Raw genomic sequence first — 20105 nt, 5'->3', positions numbered from 1 at the left:
TTTTCCTTACCAAAACGTCTAATGTATGCAAAAGAACTGCCTTCAATCTTAGGAAATCACGAAGTTATAGGCAAAAGTCAATGTTTTCGACCGATCGTTCCTATGGGAGCTATATAAAATAGTTACCCGATCTTGATCAAATTTAGTTTATAGGCGTAATAAACTCTAATATTAAGTTTCACGATAATAGCACAGAAAATAACGAAGTTATTGAGAAAAGTCACTGTTCGTGACTTTGGGGTTTGTATGGTAGCTATATGATATAGTGGTCCGATCCGGCTGAATCCGATATATACAAACTGTGCAGTATATTCAAGCCTACGTGCAAAATTTCAGCTCTGTAGCTCTTACGGTCTAGGAGGACTTTGCGTTGATCCAGACGGACGGAAGGACCGACGGATGGACATAGCTATTTGAACTCGTCTCTGATCAAGAATATATATACTTTGTATGGTCGGAGATGATTTGTTCTATGCGTTGCACACTTCTGACCAAAAGTAATATACCCTTTTTGCAAGGGTATAAAAAACCAACAATAAATTCACACTTACAAAAATAATTCATACCATTATGAAAATAATATACAGGAAGTAAAAAATCGGCGGATAATCACAATTTGAACCTATTACTGGGAATAATTTCTGTGACCATTTCTGCGCCTATAAAAAGCTGAAAAAGGAGCTCACAGTTCTATTCTTAAACGTACTTTTGTGGTTTAAAGTTATATTAATGTCAACTCGTAGCAAGAATTTAACAAAATGGATAAACTTTGGTCATTGTTTGGTATGTCAATCAATTACTTATTAGAAACGCCTTTTCAAATACCAATTTGACATGGAGCTAGAACAGACCCATAAAGTTATACATATGATTCGTATTTTCACCCAGGTTGTTGGTTGCTCGTGCTGCTCCATCTGAATCCTCTGCCTACTGAAGCTCAATCTTCCAAATCGGATTTCTCCCAGAGGCTGTCGGTTTTCTCCAATAATCTGTATAATCAATTATCACTATTAAAACCGGATCAGAACATCGTTTTCTCTCCATTTTCCATACAAACCTGCGCAGCCATGGCTAGGTTGGGTGCGAAAAAGGAAACAGCCGAAGATCTAGATCGTGGTCTGGGTCTTGTGTCTGATACCAAAAAAATTGCTGAAAGTTTCCATCAAGCCCTTTTGCCCTATAAGAAGAGTAAGATCCTTCACATTGCCAACAGGATTTTCGTGATGAAAGGTTTAAAGCTTCGCCATGAGTTTAATAAATTGTTAAGCAAACAATTTCTTTCATCGGCTAAGAGCTTGGACTTTGGCAATAGCAAGAAGGCGGCGGCTGACATTAATAAATGGGTAGAAAAGCAAACTAAAAATTTCATAAAAAATGTGGTGGATCCTAATTCAATATCATCCAAATCCCGAATCGTATTGGTAAACGCCATACATTTCAAAGGCAATTGGGTACACCAGTTCAAGGTTAGAGAAACAAAACCTGAACCATTCAAATTAAAAGACGGGAAGAGCATACAAGTACCCATGATGAATGTTGTAAATACTTTCGGCCATGCCGTGTTACCCGAATTGGATGCCACCGTCCTTCAGTTGCCCTACAAGGACTCTGATTTATCCATGCTGATTGTTTTGCCCAATAGTAAGACCGGTCTGCCTCAACTGGAGAAAAAACTGCGATCCACCCAATTGAGTGAGATCACAAAGAAACTTGTGAAACTAAATCAAACGAGAGTAATGGTTAAATTGCCCAAATTCAAAGCCGAATTTAAAATGGAACTGACAGATGTATTTCAAAAGGTCAGAATATAAATTAATGACTTTTCTGAATGTAAATGCCAACAAAAGTTGGTTGTTCTTAGAAAGATGGATCCTTGTCTTATTAATTAATTTTTAACATCCTATTTTAGTTGGGAATGACTCGCATGTTTTCAAGCAGTGCAGATTTTAGTGGAATGCTAAAGAATTCGCAAGGAGTGCAAATATCCTCCATTATGCACCAAGCCTTCATTGATGTCAACGAACTTGGCACAGAAGCCGCAGCGGCAACTGGTAAGTTAGTGGGGTTAGTCTCATTATTTCTTTGACTAGAATTGGTTTGCTTATGCCGATTTCGCCATCTTTTTTTAACTTTTCTTTCAGCTATTACGGACAATATAAAGTCCTTGTTGATTTCTCCGGATCCTGTTCATTTTCACGCCGATCACCCGTTCGCCTATTATTTATTGAACAAAGATAACTACGTACTTTTTGCTGGCAAATTGTTAAAGCCCTAGGTTATGCCCCAACCTTGATTATCCAACACGACGTCAATATTGTTGACATTTACCAAAAGAACATGAAGCAAAAAACAAATTTCATTTGCAAGTGTAAAATAAAAATCATAAAAAATTCAAATGAGGATAGAGAAAAATAATTTTGGAAATGTCTCAAAGGGACAAATAGATTTAAATGGCTCAATAGCCCAAGAAAGTCTGTGTACGATTAGTTGGAGAAGGAAAATTGATTGAAAGAAGGTTGATGGAGTTCGATGGCAAGTTGACTTCAAGGCCTCAAAAAGCAAAAATCAGAAATCGCTTCGGTTTCAATTTGAATTTGGGGCAACTGAGGTGAGGTGACCATATACAAGATCCGGACTCTGAGATAGGACGAACTGTTGAAGTAAACGGAGCTCTGGTTGTTTACAGATCGTCGAAGACGTCTGACCATCGCTTTACACACCCAAGAACACTCATAGCTTTTGAATAAGAGGACTAAAAGTCATGGTACTCCCATAAGTACACCCAAGTCGCTGATAATCAATAACCACTCCATACGAGTATCTTCTAAGTGTGAAGACACCGTGTCGTGCATTGAAATCAGGACAACAAAAAAAATAAACAAAACATCTTACATTCGAAATTCCTTTCCAACAAATAACATTGAAGGTTGGGACAGTGATTTTCAAGGTACGCCTAATTATTTACAAAAATCTCTAAAAAAAAAATAAATTCCAGGAAGTACAAAATCGGCGGATAATCACAATTTCAACCTTTTACTGGGAATAATTTCTGTGACCATTTCTGCGCCTATAAAAAGCTGAAAAAGGAGCTCACAGTTCTATTCTTAAACGTACTTTTGTGGTTTAAAGTTACTTTAAAGTCAACTCGTAGGAAGGAACTTCGCAATATGGATAAACTTTGGTCATTGTTTGGTATGTCAATCAATTACTTATTAGAAACGCCCTATCCGAATAGAAAGCAATTTGACATGGACCTAGAATAGATCCATAAAGTTATATGATTCATATTTTCACCCAGGTTGTTGGTTGCTCATGCTGCTCCATCTGAATCCTCTGCCTACTGAAGCTCAATCTTCCAAATCGGATTTCTCCCAGAGGCTGTCGATTTTCTCCAATAATTTGTATAATCAATTATCGCTATTAAAACCGGATCAGAACATCGTTTTCTCTCCATTCTCCATACAAACCTGCGCAGCCATGGCTAGGTTGGGTGCGAAAAAGGAAACAGCCGAAGATCTAGATCGTGGTCTGGGTCTTGTGTCTGATACAAAAAAAATGGCTGAAAGTTTCCATCAAGCCCTTTTTGCCCTATAAGAAGAGTAAGATCCTTCACATTGCCAACAGGATTTTCGTGATGAAAGGTTTAAAGCTTCACCATGAGTTTAATAAATTGTTAAGCAAACAATTTCTTTCATCGGCTAAGAGCTTGGACTTTGGCAATAGCAAGAAGGCGGCGGCTGACATTAATGGATGGGTAGAAAAGCAAACTAAAAATATGATAAAAAATTTGGTGAATCCTAGTACAATATCATCCGATTCCCAAATTGTATTGGTAAACGCCATACATTTCAAAGGCAATTGGGTACACCAGTTCAACGTTAAAAAAACAAAACCTGAACCATTCAAATTAAAAGACGGGAAGAGCATACAAGTACCCATGATGAACATTGAAAAAGCTTTCGGCCATGCCGAGTTACCCGAATTGGATGCCACCGCCCTTCAATTGCCCTACAAAGACTCTGATTTATCCATGCTGATTGTTTTGCCCAATGGTAAGACCGGTCTGCCTCAACTGGAGGCAAAACTGCGATCCACCCAATTGAATGAGATCACAAAGAAACTAAATAAAAAGGGAGTAATGGTTAAATTGCCTAAATTCAAAGCCGAATTTAAAATGGAACTGACAGATGTATTTAAAAAGGTGACAACATAAATTTAAGAGTTTGCCTTATTTAATAATCAACAACATTTCGTTGGTTTTAGAGAAACATATCCTCTTCGACGTAAGTCTAAGAAAGGAAGTTTTTTATTAATTAATTTTTAACATCCTATTTCAGTTGGGAATGGCTCGCATGTTTTCAAACAGTGCAGATTTCAGTGGAATGCTACAAAGTTCGCAAGGAGTGCAAATATCCTCAATTGTACACAAAGCCTTCATTGAGGTCAACGAAGTTGGCACAGAGGCAGCAGCGGCAACTGGTAAGTTACTCTCAAGTTATCCTTTTTCCAAATTGGTTTGGTTACCAATCATTAAAAAACAATGCTATCGACAAAGAATTAACTGTTTTATTTTTTGTTTTAGCTATGGGCGTTTCGCGAGTGAGCAATGTGATTTACCCGAAACCTGTTAAATTTTACGCCGATCATCCGTTCACCTATTATTTATTAAACAAGGATAACTACGTTCTCTTCGCTGGCAAAGTATTGAAGCCCAATGCAGAGCCTTGAGTTTCTTTCTCAACCCTGATTATCCATCATGACTACAATATGGTAGGCATTATCTAAGGGAATCAGGACATATATAAAGGTTTATTTGCAACTTTGAGAAAAAAAAAGTTATTAAAAAAAATTAATAAATTTTAAAAGCATTGTGATTGTGGCAAATTTTTTTTCGCTATATTTGATCTTCGGTAAATTTTGCTTACCAAGTCGACTAGTATATAACTATAGACAAATGACGAAATCGGACCGTTTGTGTGGCTAATCTGGCATGTCAAAATGGCTAAAGTAAGTTGCATTACCATTTTATATTGACATAACATTATTATATTGAATTATTGAGTGGGATGGCTATTGTGTCAGGCGTTTTAGTGGCCATACTTTTGGCATTTTGCCTATCCACGGCAGAGACTAAGAATATTAGTATGTATCCATTCAGACATTAACAATACGATTTATTTTAATTTTATGAATTCCATTTAAAAAGGTCTTAAACAAAGATGTACCCCCACCATTTGGTTCTATAATATGGTTTGTCGACGACACATCTATATTGTCAAAAAGGGACAATGTGTACGTCGACCATATTGTAAATCTGGTTATATAACAAGTCTGAAAACATGCCAAACCGAGTGTCAGGAATTTTTTTAACTGCAATATACGTAAATTAAGTGAAATTCAAATAAATATATAATGGTTTTGTTTCCAGTTATACTTGGTTATACTTGGTGTTTAGCTTAACACAGCGGAAAAAGAAACTAGAAATTCGTCGCAGTCAAAGTTTCTACATCCTTTTTAACTTTGGAGCCAGAGCATCTGCGGCAGAGGCTGAGCAGAGAGCTCGCGACTGATTTCCTCCCACCCGCTAAATTCGGGATTTGGCCGTATCTCTGCCTAAAAGTTTGACGACGATCGCTCGCTCGACCCAAAAAAACTCAAGACACGCAAATTTTTGGTATATAGCATTGTTATAGTCATCCGTATATGTATATGTATAGTAGTATGTGCTTCTGATAACTACCTACCTACAAAATTGATAAAGCAGCGACATTTATGCAGTTTTTTGTACATTGCTTGAGGTCTTAAATTTCTAAAAATTGAAATTTTATTTTTTTTACATCAAACGCCGCTGACGTGGTAAACTAATTTGCCTTGACGAAAATAAATATCCGAATGAAAAATAATAAATTAAAAACTTACATTTTAATTTGTTACGGAATGTCGAAAACCCAACAACAATAATAATAAAAAAATAAATATTTCAGGAATCGCTGGGAAATAAAAAAAATACTGCTCCAAAATTACATTTTCCTTCTAATAGTTTCCTTGCCAAACCGACGGAAGCACAAACAGGAAAAGCTATATTCACTTGACTCGACATCCCGATCAAGAATCCTATCCAAACCTAAGAAAAGGTATTTAAAAACTTTAAAAAAATTTCATTAAATAAGTTTCATTTTTCAAATATTTTTTTATTATGTGAAATTTCTTATTAAGCCTACTTTTTAACTTTAAAAAAATCGTAGTTTTTCTGTAAATCTATGTAAGTAAAGAAGTCTTTTCGATCTACAGTCCAACTTAATCTCAATTAGACACTTAAAAGTTTAAATACCAAGTTTTATTCCAAAATCTTTCTAATTGAATTCGATTCACACAGATTGACTCGCTTTTTCAGACTAGTCAAAAACATATTTTCTGTGTGGGTTTGAAAACGTCTTCTTTTCTGGTTTACTCACATCTGCCTAATTTCAAAATAATCCCATAATCAAGTGATTATGACAGATCTGTTTCTATAATTTAGCTAAACGACAGTAATTACATATTAAATTGTAATTTTATGCCTAATTTTTGGCTTTGTATACAATGAAGTATCGGTTTTATCTAATTTGCGAGGGTGGAAATGGGCGTGGCGAAAATTTGAAATAAACTCGACCAATTTACATACTACACGAGTCCACATACCAAATTTGTTGGCTTTAACTCTTATAGACTCGGAGATCTAGGTGTTCATACGGACGGACATGTTCTTTGTGGGTTCGGAAAAGCTTCCTTCGCTGCCAATTACTTGTATTTTGGCGACTTTAATATACCATTTCAATTTATGGATGTCTGGTATAAAAATAGATTGTGATTTCAAGTCTTGCTTGACTGTAGAGTCGATTCATAGTGCGAATGATTATACAAAACATTCTTATCATTTGGCTGATGAAAAATTCCCCATATTTATATATTTTTCTTTCATTTAAATAATATTCAAAACTTCGAGCGTAAATAATGCCCGTGACAAAACGCTGATAAGAGGCAAAAGCGAAACTGAAAACAAGAGCTCTCAGTGTTTCAGTCTAAAACGTAGATTTGTAGTTAAAAGTTGTGTACTATATGTATTCTAAAGTGAAATTAACTAAAATGGATAAGCCTTGGCATTTACATGGTAAGTCAATCAACTGATAAAGACACAGAAAACCAACGCTTAAGGGAAATATAAAATCAAAGAGAGAGAGAGAGAGAGACCCAAAACGAATATAAGAGCACACAAATAGATAAGAGAAAAACCTGTTGAGTGGGTGCATATGTATAGATACGCGGATATATGTGTATATCTCTTTAGAGTATATATAAAATATAGAAACAACTGAGCGCCGACAAACATTCAGTTGGATTTCCGTGACCAAAGCAGACGTACCTACGCTTTGTATTTGTGTAAAAAAAGAATTTCTAAGCAAAATTTACAGTAAATCAAACAACGAACTAATTTCTATTGCAAGTTGACGATTTGCAGCAATTAGTAAACAGTATTTTGTGATAAGCTCTTGAACAAATATCGAAAACGGCATCGAAGCAGGGCGTTTCGTTTAACACAAACATCTATCATCGAGGTGACTCATTTTGAAAACTTATATAAATATGTGAAATCAACTATGGCTATGGCGTCATCATTCCATCCCTAAAAACTATTAAATTTCTTTTTTCCACAGCTTGTTGGTTGCTTGTGCTGCTCCACCTCACATCGCTGCCGACTGAAGCTCAGCCCCAGTCCAATCCCAAACCCAATCACAACAACAACAACAAGAACATGGCAAATGAAGTGGAATTCTCTCGCCGGTTGGCTATTTTCTCCATCAATGTGTACAATCAAGTGTCGTTGTTGAAACCGCAAGAGAATGTCGTTTTCTCTCCATTCTCCATACAAACCTGCGCAGCCATGGCTCGATTGGGTGCAAAGAAGGAAACAGCCGAGGAATTGGATCGTGGACTAGGTCTTGTCTCTAGCGATACCAAAGAAATAGCCGAAAGTTTCCATCAAGTGTTGGCGACCTATGAGAAAAGTGAAATCCTTCGTATTGCTAACAAGATTTTCGTAATGAAAGGATATACGCTTCGTGAGGATTTCAATAAGCTCCTGACCGAACAATTTCTATCGTCGGCGGAAAATTTGGACTTTGCACAAAATACCCAGGCGGCGAATACCATCAATCAATGGGCTGAGCAGAAAACCAATCATTTAATCAAAAATTTGATCGATCCTAGTGTCCTGTCAGCCGACTCCCGTCTAGTGTTGGTCAATGCCATACACTTTAAAGGCAACTGGGTACACCAGTTTGATGCTAAAGCAACACATCCTGAACCCTTCTATCTAAATGATGTAGACTCCATAAATGTGCCCATGATGAATGTAAAAGAGAATTTTGGCTATGCCGAGTTACCCGAATTGGATGCCACCGCTCTACATCTACCCTATAAGGACTCTGATTTATCCATGTTGATTATATTGCCCAACAGTAAGACTGGTCTGCCTCAACTGGAGGAAAAACTGCGATCCACCCAATTGAGTGAGATCACAAAGAAACTATATCAAACGAAAGTGGTAGTTAAATTGCCTAAATTCAAAGCCGAATTCGAAATGGAACTCACAAATGTATTTCAAAAGGTATCAAGTTTGTGTTTAAATTGAGAGGTCGATTTCTAATTGATTATGGATAATTTCAGTTGGGCATGACTCGAATTTTTTCGGATAACGCCAACTTTAGTGGCATGTTGGAAAGTCCAGAAGCAATGAAGGTATCCGCCATCATACACAAAGCCTTCATAGAAGTCAACGAACAGGGCACAGAGGCAGCAGCGGCTACTGGTGAGTTTTGAACTTTGACATTGATCTCGATCTCGAATCACTTAACATTTGCATGTCTGGTATTATCATTCACATATTTGACCATCTACTCATTTTGTGTGTCTTCGTTTGTCTCTGCATGTCGTTGGCAGGACTTGTGGCGCGTACGAAACGTGCAATTGTGTCACTCACTGAACCAGTTAAATTCTCTGCCGATCATCCATTCACCTATGCTCTAGTACATCAAACGAAGTTGCCCCTTTTCTGGGGCTCTGTGAGGCAATTGGATGCCAGTTCCGATACTTGTCCTACGTCCAGCCTAGATCATGATGAACTGTAGGACAGCCTTGTAGAGTCTACTAGAAAACTTTAGAGAAATACTTGGTATTAATTTGAATAAAAAACAAGCTATTTATTTATTTTAAATGATAGAGAAGTTATTGTTGCGTTTGAAATTCAATTGCTTACTAATCCTAATCCAAAACTAATCTAAATTTCTGCATTTGGCTAATATATACTAAAGTCGGGTTTATCTTCCATTTTCACTTAAGTTTTCGGTAGTTTTCAGAAAACTAGATCTTTCTATATCATTCCCTTTGCCGACACGTTGACGTTTGCTTTTCTCTAACCCTGCTCTCGATATCTTTTTCACTTGTGACTAATATTTATGGGATAATATTTAATTATATTTTACTACTAATGGTCTTTAACTTTTTATAAAGGTTTCCATCTATCTAGAAGCGCCGTGTATGATCGGATTTATTTTCTTGCCAATCATCCATTTATCTATTATATATTGAACAAGGAGAACAATATACTCTTTAACGGCAAACTATTAAAAATCTAATACAAAAAACAAGAGCCGAAGAGTGCAACTCCGAAATTCGATAAACATTTGCACTCTAAATAAACAAAATTTCCACTTTATTTCATAATTAATCTCATAATTTTATTTCACGATTTTCGTTACGCTAATATAAGTAAGAGTTTGAAGTATTTCTAGGCCTATTATTCATTTACCTATTTCTATACTAAATCAAGAAAACTGACAACTTTTCATTGGCAAACTAATTAATATTCGACTCTAAGTGAAATATATACAGGATCTTATAAAGTGACTAACTGAAAAGTTTTACAATCAATTAAGATTAACCTCTTCATCTTTTTATTCTAAATTTTTCGTTTTATCGGCAAACCAATTGAGATTTCAAGTAAAATGTATAGAGTTTTTCCTAAACAGACTAACTAAAAAGATTTAAAAGATTAACATCATGATCCCTTGATTCTATTTTCGATTTTTCGTTTAGTCATACGAGCTATCCCAGGTTGTCTATGCAGAGAAAAGGATTTCTATGCCGATCATCCATTTACCTATTATATATTGAATAAGGCCAAGTCCATCCTCTTTAACGGCAAACTACAGAATCTCTAAGAGAAGATACGGATTCAAACCCAACTTCTTTAACAAATATATTTAAAATATTACTTTTGTATATATCCAAACACAGATGTGTATATATATTTGTGATTCACAATAATCTCATAATTTTGTGTCGTACTTTTCATTTACCTGAAAGTCTTAAAGGCTTAACTTATATTAAGAGGGCAGCAAACTAATAAGCGAATAATAAATGGTACCTAATCGTAATGCATTTTGATGATTTAATGCTATTTCACAATCACTAATCTGCAATTTGCTAATCATGGTCTCCTGGTCCTATCTTTCATTTTTCGTCTAGGCATGGCAATCATGTTATGCTCAATGCCCATGTTTCAACCGGAACCGAAGCGTTTCTTTGCCGATCATCCATTCACCTATTCTATATTGAATACAGCTAACTCCATACTCTTTGCCGGCAAACTACAGAAAGCTTAAGGCGGTGAACTGATTGATACCTGACTTTGTTAAAGAATAATTTTTATATTTTATACATTTTTTACTTTTATACTAATCGAAATATATAAGAGATTATCATTATTAAATGTAACTTTTTGCTATTTTTATATGGAATGAATATTGTTAAATGTTTTATGTTGATTCTCGATCTGTTTACTCCCATTTCTAGCAATAGTCATGAACTACATCACAAGTATTGGTATACCACCGATTCCACCGGAATATTTCAATGCCGATCATCCGTTTATTTATTACATAACCAATGGGAAAACTATAATACTTTTTAAGGGCAAAATGATCAAATTTTAAGTTAAGTCTAGCATGTGAGACAACTATTTTTAAAAATATATTTATATGTATATATATTTACAAAGAAACATAAATAGTTATTGCATTTATTTTTACAGCATTTCGCGTTATGCCCGTCATGGCATTTAGAAGAAAACGATTCTTTGCCAATCATCAATTTGTTTACTATATCAAAACACGTTCGGATCTTTTGCTTTTCCAGGGCAAACATTTGGGCTAGATTGTTAAATTTAACATTTTTAATATTTTTTTTTTACAATAAATGAAAATAATACAAATCTTATGAAAAGCTTTCTTATTGGCAGTTGACCCATCGAATGAGTGATAAATAATAATCCAATTAACAAAAGATTAAAAGGATCAACCGAAATGTTTGTTTAATGGTCCCCAGATCTGTCCTTTAAGGATTAGCTGAAAATTTTATGTTTCATTTCAAATATCAACATGTAGTATTATTTTTATGTCCTTGCTGAGATTATTATAAAACTAGTAAGATAATTGTTTCACAGAGAAGGAGACTTTAATGCCCCAACATGTGCCCCATGTCAGACCATTTACTGTCACGGATCAAGAGCTGTGATTTGTTCCCTAAAGTATGCAACAAGCATTTGAGGAATTAATCAAACACATAAAGAAATTTTGGATTGTCCTGTGGATACTATTTATTGAAGCAAACATTCTTTATACACAGTTTTCAAGTCAAAAGATTACATAGACAAAATAGACTTCATTTTTCCATTCATTCTGGGACAAACTTTCTGCCATTTTACAGATCAATCTATGCTTATATAGAATGTATAACATTAGCATGACAAATTTAGGAAAGGTAAGTCCATCTCTTGAAATGAATCTTGATATATATGACTTATTACTGACCAATGAAGTTGCTGAAAATATTAGATTTTGAGGTAAAAGCTTAACTTTTAATAAGAAATGTAAGACCTGAAATTTTAGATGCAGTCAATTTCAATTCAATTTCAATTTCGGTAATTCTACCTCTTCTTTTGAGATTGTGTTACATCTGAAATCTCAAAATTTTTATATATACTTTTTGTTTACAGAATCAGTAAGAAAACATTAACTTTGGAAGTTTACTTCTGTTTGTTATGATGAAGTAATTTGTAGAGAAATGCACTTAGTAGAGCTATTCAAGTGTATAAATCTAACACGCAATCGATTAAAGAATAAACAACTTGTCGCAAAATGCTGAAAAGTAATTTTCCCAACAAGTAGTTCAGCTTGAACTGAGTAAACGTTAGCACAATGATTGGCTTGGTTTATTTTATAATATTTCTAAAATACTTTCCAGAACTTGCCTATGGCGAATCCTTTAATTGTAAGTAGAGAAATCAATAGATAAAACATTCAATTTATAAATATATTTAATGATATTTAGTAACAAGATACAGGCAAATGCCTGCGCTATATCATTTCGATGACTATGATCTTTGCCTGGACAAATCCTCGTATGTTGATCACTCGTTAGTGGCTCATAGAACCTACTGCATGGTCTATGCTGAAATTGCTGTCAACTCCAGTTCTCAGCTTTGGCAAGAGATTGCAACTATTTCGCAGGATGGCAAGCATTATTTTCGTCATGATCGACTATTTATGGGCGTTTGTTTGCAGCACTGCAAAGAAGCTTTGAGAACCCTTAGCAAATTCCATATACAGCAACTCTATGAGGGTAAAGTAGAGGATAAGGAATTAAGCCTATACTATGACAATGTGCACAAGAGAAACTCAGATGAACACTTACATTATGATCATGTGATAAATAGTTGCTTAAATCGAGAATTTGGTAAGAAATTTCACTTACGTCTACGCAGTCACATTGAATATTGTGTGAAAGCGGATGAACAAAAGAAATTTGGTAAGTATGTAATGTATACAGAGATCATTATATTAATGATTGTACCAATTGTAGATGGAGCAGATCTCACGATGTTTTTACTATTGGCCACTTTGCTTATACTGACCATTATATCCTCAAACTATGATTTTCAATTGAAAAGTGAGAGTGGCCAGCAAGGCAATCAGTTCTATAAGCAAAGTCTCAAGTCGAATAGTATGTAAATGAATTCTATTTGAGATTTTCTAGTTCTTGATTCCCCCATTTTCTAGCTCAAAGACTATTTGCCAGCTTTTCGATATGTCGCAATTATTATCGTCTAGTAATGCCACATTCTAGCAACCTCTCACGTGATCTACGCTTCTTTGATGCATTTCGTGTGATTGGCGTTTTTGTTGTGATCTTGGGACACACTCTAATGCTTTTCATGTCCATACAAGTTGAGAATCCAGAATTTTATGAACAATTTCTATATAGATTCGAAGCATCTATATTCCAAAACGGCAATGTTGTGATACAAATATTTTTTGTCATGAGCGGCTTTCTGCTCTATATGAATTTTACAGAACGTCAATGGTTGGACACAAAGTCCGGAATATGCAAGTGCATACGAATCTATTTTCGGGTTTTCTTCAATCGTTATTTCCGTATTATACCCTCATTGTTGTTTCTAATATTATTTAATGCCACCATATTGACCAATTTGGGTGATGGACCTTTTTGGCGTCATGTGACGGAGGCGGAAAGGGTTTTCTGTCGCGAAAACTGGTGGAAGAATGTCTTATTTGTCAACAATCACATGATGAAAGAGAGTGTGAGTAAAGTTGTTATTCAAATATCAAAATTTTCTATTTAGTTGTGTAATCTTTTTCAGTGTGCCCAACAGACTTGGTATCTAGCTGCTGATATGCAGCTTTTTGAACTATTTCTGATTGTCATAGTCATTAGCAAAAAGTAAGCGGAGTTACAACAATTTTTAAACTATATTTAAATGACTTATTTCCTTAGACATCCCAGATTGAGAAGTTATATTTATATGATTCTCTTAATACTAACATTTGTTGTTCCCGCTTTGCTGACCTATTATATGAAATTGGATGCCGTTTATCATTTGAAACCAGAGTGAGTAGATCTTGATTTGTCATGGATCCTTTTTCTTGTAGCATTTTTCTTTTTTTTTTTAGGACCTTTCGTTACTTATGGTTTCGGCACTCTGATACTTTTTATCAGATATATCCTCCATTTTATACCAACTTGGGTGGTTATTTATTCGGTTTCCTTAGTGCTGAATTTTATTTGAAAGTGCGGGATTCTGGCAAATGCCAAAAATATCGTGGACAATTGAAGTATGAACTGGGCGTGTGGCTAATGTTGCCTTTCGCTTTGCTCATATTGCTATCCGGTTATGTATTCATCAAATATGATTTCGCAAAGCCATCCATTTGGTTGGCTCTATATGCGGGGTTCTATAAGAATTTATGGATTCTGATTTGTGCTGGATTTGTGTCCTGTATGTGCCTGAAGCTGGGATGTAAGAGAAACTCTATAAATACACCATTCTCACTATTAATATGGTTTTTCTATTCTCTTTAGGGATTGCTTATGAATTTTGTACTTTGGCTGTGTTTCGTCCTTTGGCTCGCATATCCTTTCAGGCTTTTCTCTGGCACATTGTCATTTTACGTATAGTTGCTGGTTATTATCGAAAACCAATCTATGTGAATGAATTCTCATTGGTAAGTCAATGAAAGAACGAAAGGACAAAAGTGTCTACATTAGTTTTTTTCTTAGTTTTGCTCTACTTTGTTGGTGTTTGTCTTGACCCAGCTGGTGGCCTTCCTAATGACTTTACTTGTCGAGTATCCCATGTCAGAGTTGATTAAATGTCTCATGAATCAAGAACCAGGTTAGTTATTTACCTAAAATATATTGAATATCAAATATTTTTGTCCCTTTTCAGTGGTTAAGAACCTAACGAGCAAACAAATTGAACCAAAAGATCAGGTTGACCTCAATAATCTTCCCTTGGTTGTTATTAAATAAATCATCAACAAAAAAAAAACCCCTCTGTATTGTATTATTATCTTATCGCATTGCCTAGCGTTAATATGTTTATTCCCTTTACTCATTGAGCGCACGGTGAAATCATTCTTAGAATTAGTTTTTGTGTCATTAGAACCCATTAAAGATTGTATTATCATAGATCTCATTAATCGAACAGAGATTAATGAACAAGGGATTCCTTCCAGTCAGGCATTCGGTGGCTGGGCGATCGCCACTTTGATAAACGGGAGCATTTACATCATTGCCTCTGACAAAATTGCATGTCATATACTGATGGGTATTGAGAACGTATTCCCCTCTCGCATTGGTCGTATTCCTTGTCTCGCGGAGTATGCCACATCCCACATGGGTGGTTGTATCCCGCACAAGCTGGGTGAAATAGGCAATACACTTGCTGTAACGCAAGCGGAGAATTCTGTGAGGATCTAGAGTTGGGTCACCTCACGGGGGACTCACCTGTTCATGGGCGGACTATATGCAATTATATCCCGCATACTGCACTCCTTGTACTCGGCGAACATTTGCTCTAGCGTGGCCCTTATAACCTCATCCTCTGTGTGATATTCCTGTAAGTTGGCCCCTTCATTGGCCAAATTCTGCCAGCCCCCCTCGGCCACTACTTGAGCCACATTGCGAAATTGATCACTGTTGCGGCAATGATCGTTAACCAAGGCACATCGTTTCACATTCAGTTCGGCAAAACTAGCCAATTCTGGATCCCATTGCAAAGTGGCCATTCTGGTGGCAGGATTAAAGCCAATTAAATCACCCCTGGCAATACGATCACGGTAAGCGTTCAGCTCATTGAGGATCATAGTTCGTCGAATTGTAGTTATCCGTACCACATGGGCGTCGGGACTGCAGCTATCAGCCAGCTCCTAAAATGTTGTAGAAACCCAAATAGATCTAGTTACCCATCCTACAATTCGTACTCCAAAGTCTTACGCCAAAATTATTGCATGCTATGTGCTTTTCGGGCCCCGGACACAGGACAGGATCACAGTAGTCGAAGGCCCAAGTTCTAGCAAAGAGTTGCCACAGCAACAGCAGCAGCCACGACATCTCGTTAAAAACTTAAACCCGCAACGCGTCGAGGGCTGTCTCTTATAGAGTTGCCTGCGTCCTCCCGGGCAATCGATTTGCATTGAACCATGGCTATCAAAGAAGGCCACACAACCAATCCAAAAATAATCAATTAATTTGTCACACAATCGAACATTTGGCCATATATTTTATTCTTCAGTTTTTACAGCATTTGCATCGACAATCTCGGCGTCGGCACAGAGACCTATATACATACGGCTGAGGCCAGTATTGCACTTGTCACCGGGAGTCTCGCCAATTTCATAGGGTACCATATCGTTGACATTTGCTCTGGAGATGTGACACAGAAGTGTAACAGTGTTTGTCGAATTCGCAAGTGTAAAACGCTTTCGAAGCGCACAACCCATGCGATTTCCTTTGTCTTCGATAAATGGTACATAGTGACCCACACAGCGACTACAGAATAAGAAATTTGTAAGCAAAACTTGTCGTTTCTTTATTTCTGCAGGATTTCGAACTCACCCTTCATCCACTGGCACGATACGATTAGAGGAATCCATTCGACAGCCCAAGATGTCATAAAGCCACGTAGGCATAAATCTGTTAAGGACATGTTTTAGCAAGGAATGCGACTTTTCCAATGTACTGCTGATCTCAGTGGTAGTCACAAAATTATATTTCTCTGTATTGGCACAGTAGCGACCCTCGCTATCACATTGTCGCAGAGCAACCCTAGCCAAGAGACTTAAATTTCGATCCCAGCGCATGACTGGCATGTGAGCAGCCACAGAAAAATTATTTGCACCACTAGCTACCAAATTGCGCATCGTATTTATAGTACTAAGTATACCCTGCCGCATTTGACCATTGACATGCCAAATTTCATTATTAGAGCCACAAGCTTCGGAAAATGACTAAAATGAATAGCATAGGCATAGGTTATTAGAACCTAGTGTAAGGTGTAAAGTGTTATGACTCACCTCTGAGGTAATGCAACCCAAACTAATTGTTTCTTTTGGGCAAAGATCTGGCCTGCAGGACAATTTTGGAAAACTATTTACAAAGTTTTCTAAAGAAGTATCCAACATTTGAATGCCAATGGGTAGAATCAATATTATATGTAAGAGATTTAACATTATCATTTTTCCGTTTCAACCACCTGCTGGAAATACAAAATAGAGACTACCATAAACTGATGGACTTTACATGCATTGGATGCATTGAAAACCAATTGGGTTTACTTGAATGCAAAAGCCGTTAAGATGGAATTAGTGACGCTCAAACAGAGGCTATCCCTCTTAGGTTAAGCCCAATCATTGCCCCAGCAAAAAGGGTATATTAATTTTGGTCAGAAGTGTGCAACGCATAGAAAGAAGCATTTCCGACCATATGATTTATATATATTCTTGATCAGCATTACGAGACGAGTTTACATAGACATGTCCGTCCGTCCGTCTGGATCAACGCAAAGTCCTCCTAGACTATTAGAGATACAGAGTTGAAATTTTGCATGTAGGCTTGTATATACTGCACAGTTTGTATATCTCGGATTCAGCAGAATCGGACCACTATATCATATAGCTCCCATACAAATGCCAAAGTCACGAACAGTGGCTTTTCTCTTTAACTTCGTTATTTTCTCAGCTTTTGTCGTGAAACTTAATATAAGAGAGTTTATTACGCCTAAAAACGACCTTGATCAAGATCGGATGACTATATTATATAGCTCCCATAGGAACGATCTGTTGAAAACTATTTCCTATGCTAAGATTGTAGGCCGTTCTTTGGCAATCTTTAGCCTTTTTAGATAAAACGTTTTTCCACATTGATGTCTAATAGGTAAGGAAAGAGTTACCAAAAAAGTTGCAAGGGTATACAAACTTTGACGCGGTCGAAGTTAGCTCCGGCCCTCTGGTTTATTCTTTAGTTTCTACAGCATTGGCATCGACAATCTCGGCGTCGGAACAGAGACTTGTATACAAACGGCTGCGGCCAGTATTGCACTTGTCACCGGGAGTTTCTCCAATTTCATAGGGTACCATATCTTTGACATTTGCTCTGGAGATGTGACACAGAAGTGTAACAGTGTCTTTGCCAGGCGTAAAACGCTTTCGAATGGCACAACCCACGCGATTTCCTTTGTCTTCGATAAATGGAACATAGTGACCCACACAGCGACTACAGAACAAGAAATTTGCAAAAGTTTTCGTTTCTTTATTTCTGCAGGTTTTCGAACTCACCCTTCATCCACTGGCACGATACGATTATTAGAATCCATTCGGCAGCCCAAGATATCATTAAGCCACGTAGGCATAAATCTGTTAAGGACATGTTTTAGCAAGGAATGCGACTTTTCCAATGTACTGCTGATCTCAGTGGTAGTCACAAAATTATATTTCTCTGTATTGGCACAGTAGCGACCCTCGCTATCACATTGTCGCAGAGCAACCCTAGCCAAGAGACTTAAATTGCGATCCCAGTGCATGACTGGCATGTGAGCAGCCACAGAAAAATTATTTGCACCACTAGCTACCAAATTGCGCATCGTATTTATAGTACTAAGTATACCCTGTCGCATTTCTTTAATAACATGCCAAACTTTAATATTAGAGCCACAAGCTTTGGAAAATGACTGAAATGAATAGGAATGAATAGTGTAAGGTGTAAAGTGTTATAACCCACCTCTGAGGTAATGCAACCCAAACTAATTTTTTCTTTTGGGCAAAGATCTGGCCGGCAGGACAATTTTGGAAAACCATTTGCAAAGTTTTCTAAAGAAGTATCCAACATTTGAATGCCAATGGGTAGAATCAATATTATATATAGCAGATTTAACATCATTTTTCCGTTTCAACCACCTGCTGGAAATACAAAACAAAGACTACCTTAAACTGATGGACTTTATATGCATTAGATGCATTGAAAACCAATTGGTTTTACTTGAATGCAAAAGCCGTTAAGATGGAATTAGTGACGCTCAAACAGAGGCTATCCCTCTTAGGTTGAGCTGTCCTTTTATGCAAAATCATTGCCCTAGCATGCCACCAGATCTATATTCATACGACTTCACCCATGATTATGCAGTCAAGGACATATAGAAGACCATTCCAAATACGAAACCATGTTTTCACTCTTAATAAGTAGGTACATATATTCTGAATTATACTTTTTATTTTTCATTTTTCGTTATGACATATACTCCAGGTTCTAGATGCTGCTCTGGGTTTCTGTAAAAAAATTGAAATAAAATAAGTACATGGAAATAAAAAAGAAACATATGTTACAACTTACCCAGAATTTGGCCCGGAAGGTTCTGTGAAATAAAAAATGAGAAAAGGCATTTTAGGAAATTATTTGACTTTTCATGAAGAAATATCTAAACAGTTACTTAACTATATACCTAAAGATAATATATTTTTAGATAAAGTGCATTACATTATATTCTATTCAAAAGAATAACCAAAGCATCCAATTCTCTGCTTTCGATTTATCACGTCCTTTTTTACTGTTTCTTAGCATAATTTTGAGAACTTTTCAGTTTGGATGCAGTGAAGTTTATATAGTTATTTAAAAAAGGATCTTGACAACCTTTGAGCCGATTTATTTAAACAATTTAAGTATTACTTTCATTTCCATTTCATTTCAATTAACAATCCTTCGAATTTTTAAGCTTTTATGTAACTGAAATGCACTTAAAACCTTATTTTATTGTTTCTACATAACAAAATATTGTTTATTATCAATCGGTTTAAAGATTTTCTTGTTATTATTTAATAATACTTTATGTCTGATACGTTATTGCCAGATAAGAATTAAAAACTTTATAATTCAGTATTAAATGTTTCATTTACTTGAATTCGTTGGCGTCAAATTATTAATTTTTAAACCAGAAAAACATATTTGAAATGGAAAGTGCAACTAAAGTCCTTGCAGTTCTTGAGCATTATCGAAATGGTTACAAACCTTGTACAACAACGATATGATCCACATTTTTTAAACGTTGTCGCACGCGACAATTGTGAATTATAACATAAATATTATACAGAAGGAAGAAAGCAGACAAAGAAATCGCAATATACAACCAAATCATATTGAAGTCGTTGCTAGCAGAA

The 20105-nt window shown here is 36.1% G+C and overlaps 6 protein-coding genes, 2 long non-coding RNA genes and 1 pseudogene across 16 annotated transcripts; 5 read left to right on the top strand and 4 right to left on the bottom strand.

Moving 5' to 3' along the window:
* The first annotated feature begins 736 nt into the window (after positions 1-736).
* On the top strand, positions 737-2396 carry LOC137577654 (serine protease inhibitor 42Dd-like). Its single transcript, XM_068291191.1, has 4 exons — positions 737-783; positions 889-1799; positions 1910-2051; positions 2142-2396. Exons 1-4 carry the CDS (start codon positions 759-761, stop codon positions 2273-2275), a joined length of 1212 nt encoding a protein of 403 aa, XP_068147292.1. The 5' UTR covers positions 737-758; the 3' UTR covers positions 2276-2396.
* A 719-nt stretch (positions 2397-3115) lies between these two features.
* On the top strand, positions 3116-4874 carry LOC137577653 (serine protease inhibitor 42Dd-like; annotated as a pseudogene).
* A 224-nt stretch (positions 4875-5098) lies between these two features.
* On the top strand, positions 5099-5427 carry LOC137577657 (uncharacterized). Its single transcript, XR_011032443.1, has 2 exons — positions 5099-5142; positions 5207-5427. It is a non-coding gene; the product is annotated as an uncharacterized lncRNA (long non-coding RNA).
* A 1583-nt stretch (positions 5428-7010) lies between these two features.
* On the top strand, positions 7011-11316 carry Spn42Da (Serpin 42Da). Of its 9 annotated transcripts, none has more exons than XM_068291171.1 (5): positions 7011-7150; positions 7695-8647; positions 8707-8848; positions 8980-9211; positions 10894-11107. In XM_068291171.1, exons 1-4 carry the CDS (start codon positions 7099-7101, stop codon positions 9165-9167), a joined length of 1335 nt encoding a protein of 444 aa, XP_068147272.1. In that variant the 5' UTR covers positions 7011-7098; the 3' UTR covers positions 9168-9211; positions 10894-11107. The 9 variants fall into 9 exon arrangements, with proteins under 9 accessions (XP_068147272.1, XP_068147273.1, XP_068147280.1 ...); XM_068291172.1 differs by lacking the exon at positions 10894-11107 and adding an exon at positions 10567-10671; XM_068291174.1 differs by lacking the exon at positions 8980-9211 and adding an exon at positions 11111-11316 and having other exon boundaries at positions 7012-7150; positions 10894-11047.
* A 970-nt stretch (positions 11317-12286) lies between these two features.
* LOC137576972 (nose resistant to fluoxetine protein 6) lies at positions 12287-15016 on the top strand. The gene is made up of 10 exons (XM_068290325.1): positions 12287-12369; positions 12430-12906; positions 12961-13101; positions 13158-13699; positions 13760-13839; positions 13894-14007; positions 14070-14416; positions 14479-14621; positions 14677-14791; positions 14846-15016. The coding sequence occupies exons 1-10, from the start codon at positions 12297-12299 to the stop codon at positions 14926-14928; spliced, it is 2115 nt and encodes a 704-aa protein (XP_068146426.1). The 5' UTR covers positions 12287-12296; the 3' UTR covers positions 14929-15016.
* Positions 14958-16011, bottom strand: LOC137576973 (antigen 5 like allergen Cul n 1-like). The gene is made up of 3 exons (XM_068290326.1): positions 15895-16011; positions 15406-15827; positions 14958-15343 (listed from the first exon to the last, which is right to left on the bottom strand). Exons 1-3 carry the CDS (start codon positions 16009-16011, stop codon positions 15058-15060), a joined length of 825 nt encoding a protein of 274 aa, XP_068146427.1. The 3' UTR covers positions 14958-15057.
* Positions 16012-16148: 137 nt separating this feature from the next.
* Positions 16149-17136, bottom strand: LOC137577686 (venom allergen-1-like). The gene is made up of 3 exons (XM_068291223.1): positions 16974-17136; positions 16516-16907; positions 16149-16449 (listed from the first exon to the last, which is right to left on the bottom strand). The coding sequence occupies exons 1-3, from the start codon at positions 17133-17135 to the stop codon at positions 16182-16184; spliced, it is 822 nt and encodes a 273-aa protein (XP_068147324.1). The 5' UTR covers position 17136; the 3' UTR covers positions 16149-16181.
* Positions 17137-17909: 773 nt separating this feature from the next.
* LOC137578074 (venom allergen-1-like) lies at positions 17910-18478 on the bottom strand. Its single transcript, XM_068291721.1, has 2 exons — positions 18234-18478; positions 17910-18171 (listed from the first exon to the last, which is right to left on the bottom strand). Exons 1-2 carry the CDS (start codon positions 18476-18478, stop codon positions 17910-17912), a joined length of 507 nt encoding a protein of 168 aa, XP_068147822.1.
* Positions 18479-19146: 668 nt separating this feature from the next.
* LOC137578004 (uncharacterized) lies at positions 19147-20101 on the bottom strand. Its single transcript, XR_011032528.1, has 3 exons — positions 19957-20101; positions 19285-19306; positions 19147-19220 (listed from the first exon to the last, which is right to left on the bottom strand). It is a non-coding gene; the product is annotated as an uncharacterized lncRNA (long non-coding RNA).
* Positions 20102-20105: the final 4 nt, after the last annotated feature.

Source organism: Drosophila tropicalis, unplaced genomic scaffold, assembly GCF_018151085.1.
Source record: "Drosophila tropicalis isolate 14030-0801.00 unplaced genomic scaffold, ASM1815108v1 contig_593, whole genome shotgun sequence".
In the NCBI taxonomy this organism is placed as follows: Eukaryota; Metazoa; Arthropoda; class Insecta; order Diptera; family Drosophilidae; genus Drosophila; species Drosophila tropicalis.
The sequence above is the reverse complement of the archived record's forward strand: the minus strand, read 5'-3'. Positions and strand labels throughout refer to the sequence as shown.

Coding starts and splice junctions, on each gene's coding strand:
- LOC137577654 (XM_068291191.1), top strand. CDS start 759: ATGGATAAACTTTGGTCATTGTTTG. Junction 784..888: donor TAAACTTTGGTCATTGTTTG/GTATGTCAATCA, acceptor ATTTTCACCCAG/GTTGTTGGTTGCTCGTGCTG. Junction 1,800..1,909: donor TGACAGATGTATTTCAAAAG/GTCAGAATATAA, acceptor ATCCTATTTTAG/TTGGGAATGACTCGCATGTT.
- Spn42Da (XM_068291171.1), top strand. CDS start 7,099: ATGTATTCTAAAGTGAAATTAACTAAAATGGATAAGCCTTGGCATTTA. Junction 7,151..7,694: donor TAAGCCTTGGCATTTACATG/GTAAGTCAATCA, acceptor TTTTTTCCACAG/CTTGTTGGTTGCTTGTGCTG. Junction 8,849..8,979: donor AGAGGCAGCAGCGGCTACTG/GTGAGTTTTGAA, acceptor TGTCGTTGGCAG/GACTTGTGGCGCGTACGAAA.
- LOC137576972 (XM_068290325.1), top strand. CDS start 12,297: ATGATTGGCTTGGTTTATTTTATAATATTTCTAAAATACTTTCCAGAA. Junction 12,370..12,429: donor CTATGGCGAATCCTTTAATT/GTAAGTAGAGAA, acceptor AATGATATTTAG/TAACAAGATACAGGCAAATG. Junction 14,622..14,676: donor ATGTGAATGAATTCTCATTG/GTAAGTCAATGA, acceptor TTTTTTTCTTAG/TTTTGCTCTACTTTGTTGGT.
- LOC137576973 (XM_068290326.1), bottom strand. CDS start 16,011: ATGTCGTGGCTGCTGCTGTTGCTGTGGCAACTCTTTGCTAGAACTTGG. Junction 15,828..15,894: donor TAGCATGCAATAATTTTGGC/GTAAGACTTTGG, acceptor ACAACATTTTAG/GAGCTGGCTGATAGCTGCAG. Junction 15,344..15,405: donor TATAGTCCGCCCATGAACAG/GTGAGTCCCCCG, acceptor CTTGCGTTACAG/CAAGTGTATTGCCTATTTCA.
- LOC137577686 (XM_068291223.1), bottom strand. CDS start 17,135: ATGATAATGTTAAATCTCTTACATATAATATTGATTCTACCCATTGGC. Junction 16,908..16,973: donor TGGGTTGCATTACCTCAGAG/GTGAGTCATAAC, acceptor TATTCATTTTAG/TCATTTTCCGAAGCTTGTGG. Junction 16,450..16,515: donor ATCGTGCCAGTGGATGAAGG/GTGAGTTCGAAA, acceptor CTTATTCTGTAG/TCGCTGTGTGGGTCACTATG.
- LOC137578074 (XM_068291721.1), bottom strand. CDS start 18,478: ATGCACTGGGATCGCAATTTAAGTCTCTTGGCTAGGGTTGCTCTGCGA. Junction 18,172..18,233: donor ATCGTGCCAGTGGATGAAGG/GTGAGTTCGAAA, acceptor CTTGTTCTGTAG/TCGCTGTGTGGGTCACTATG.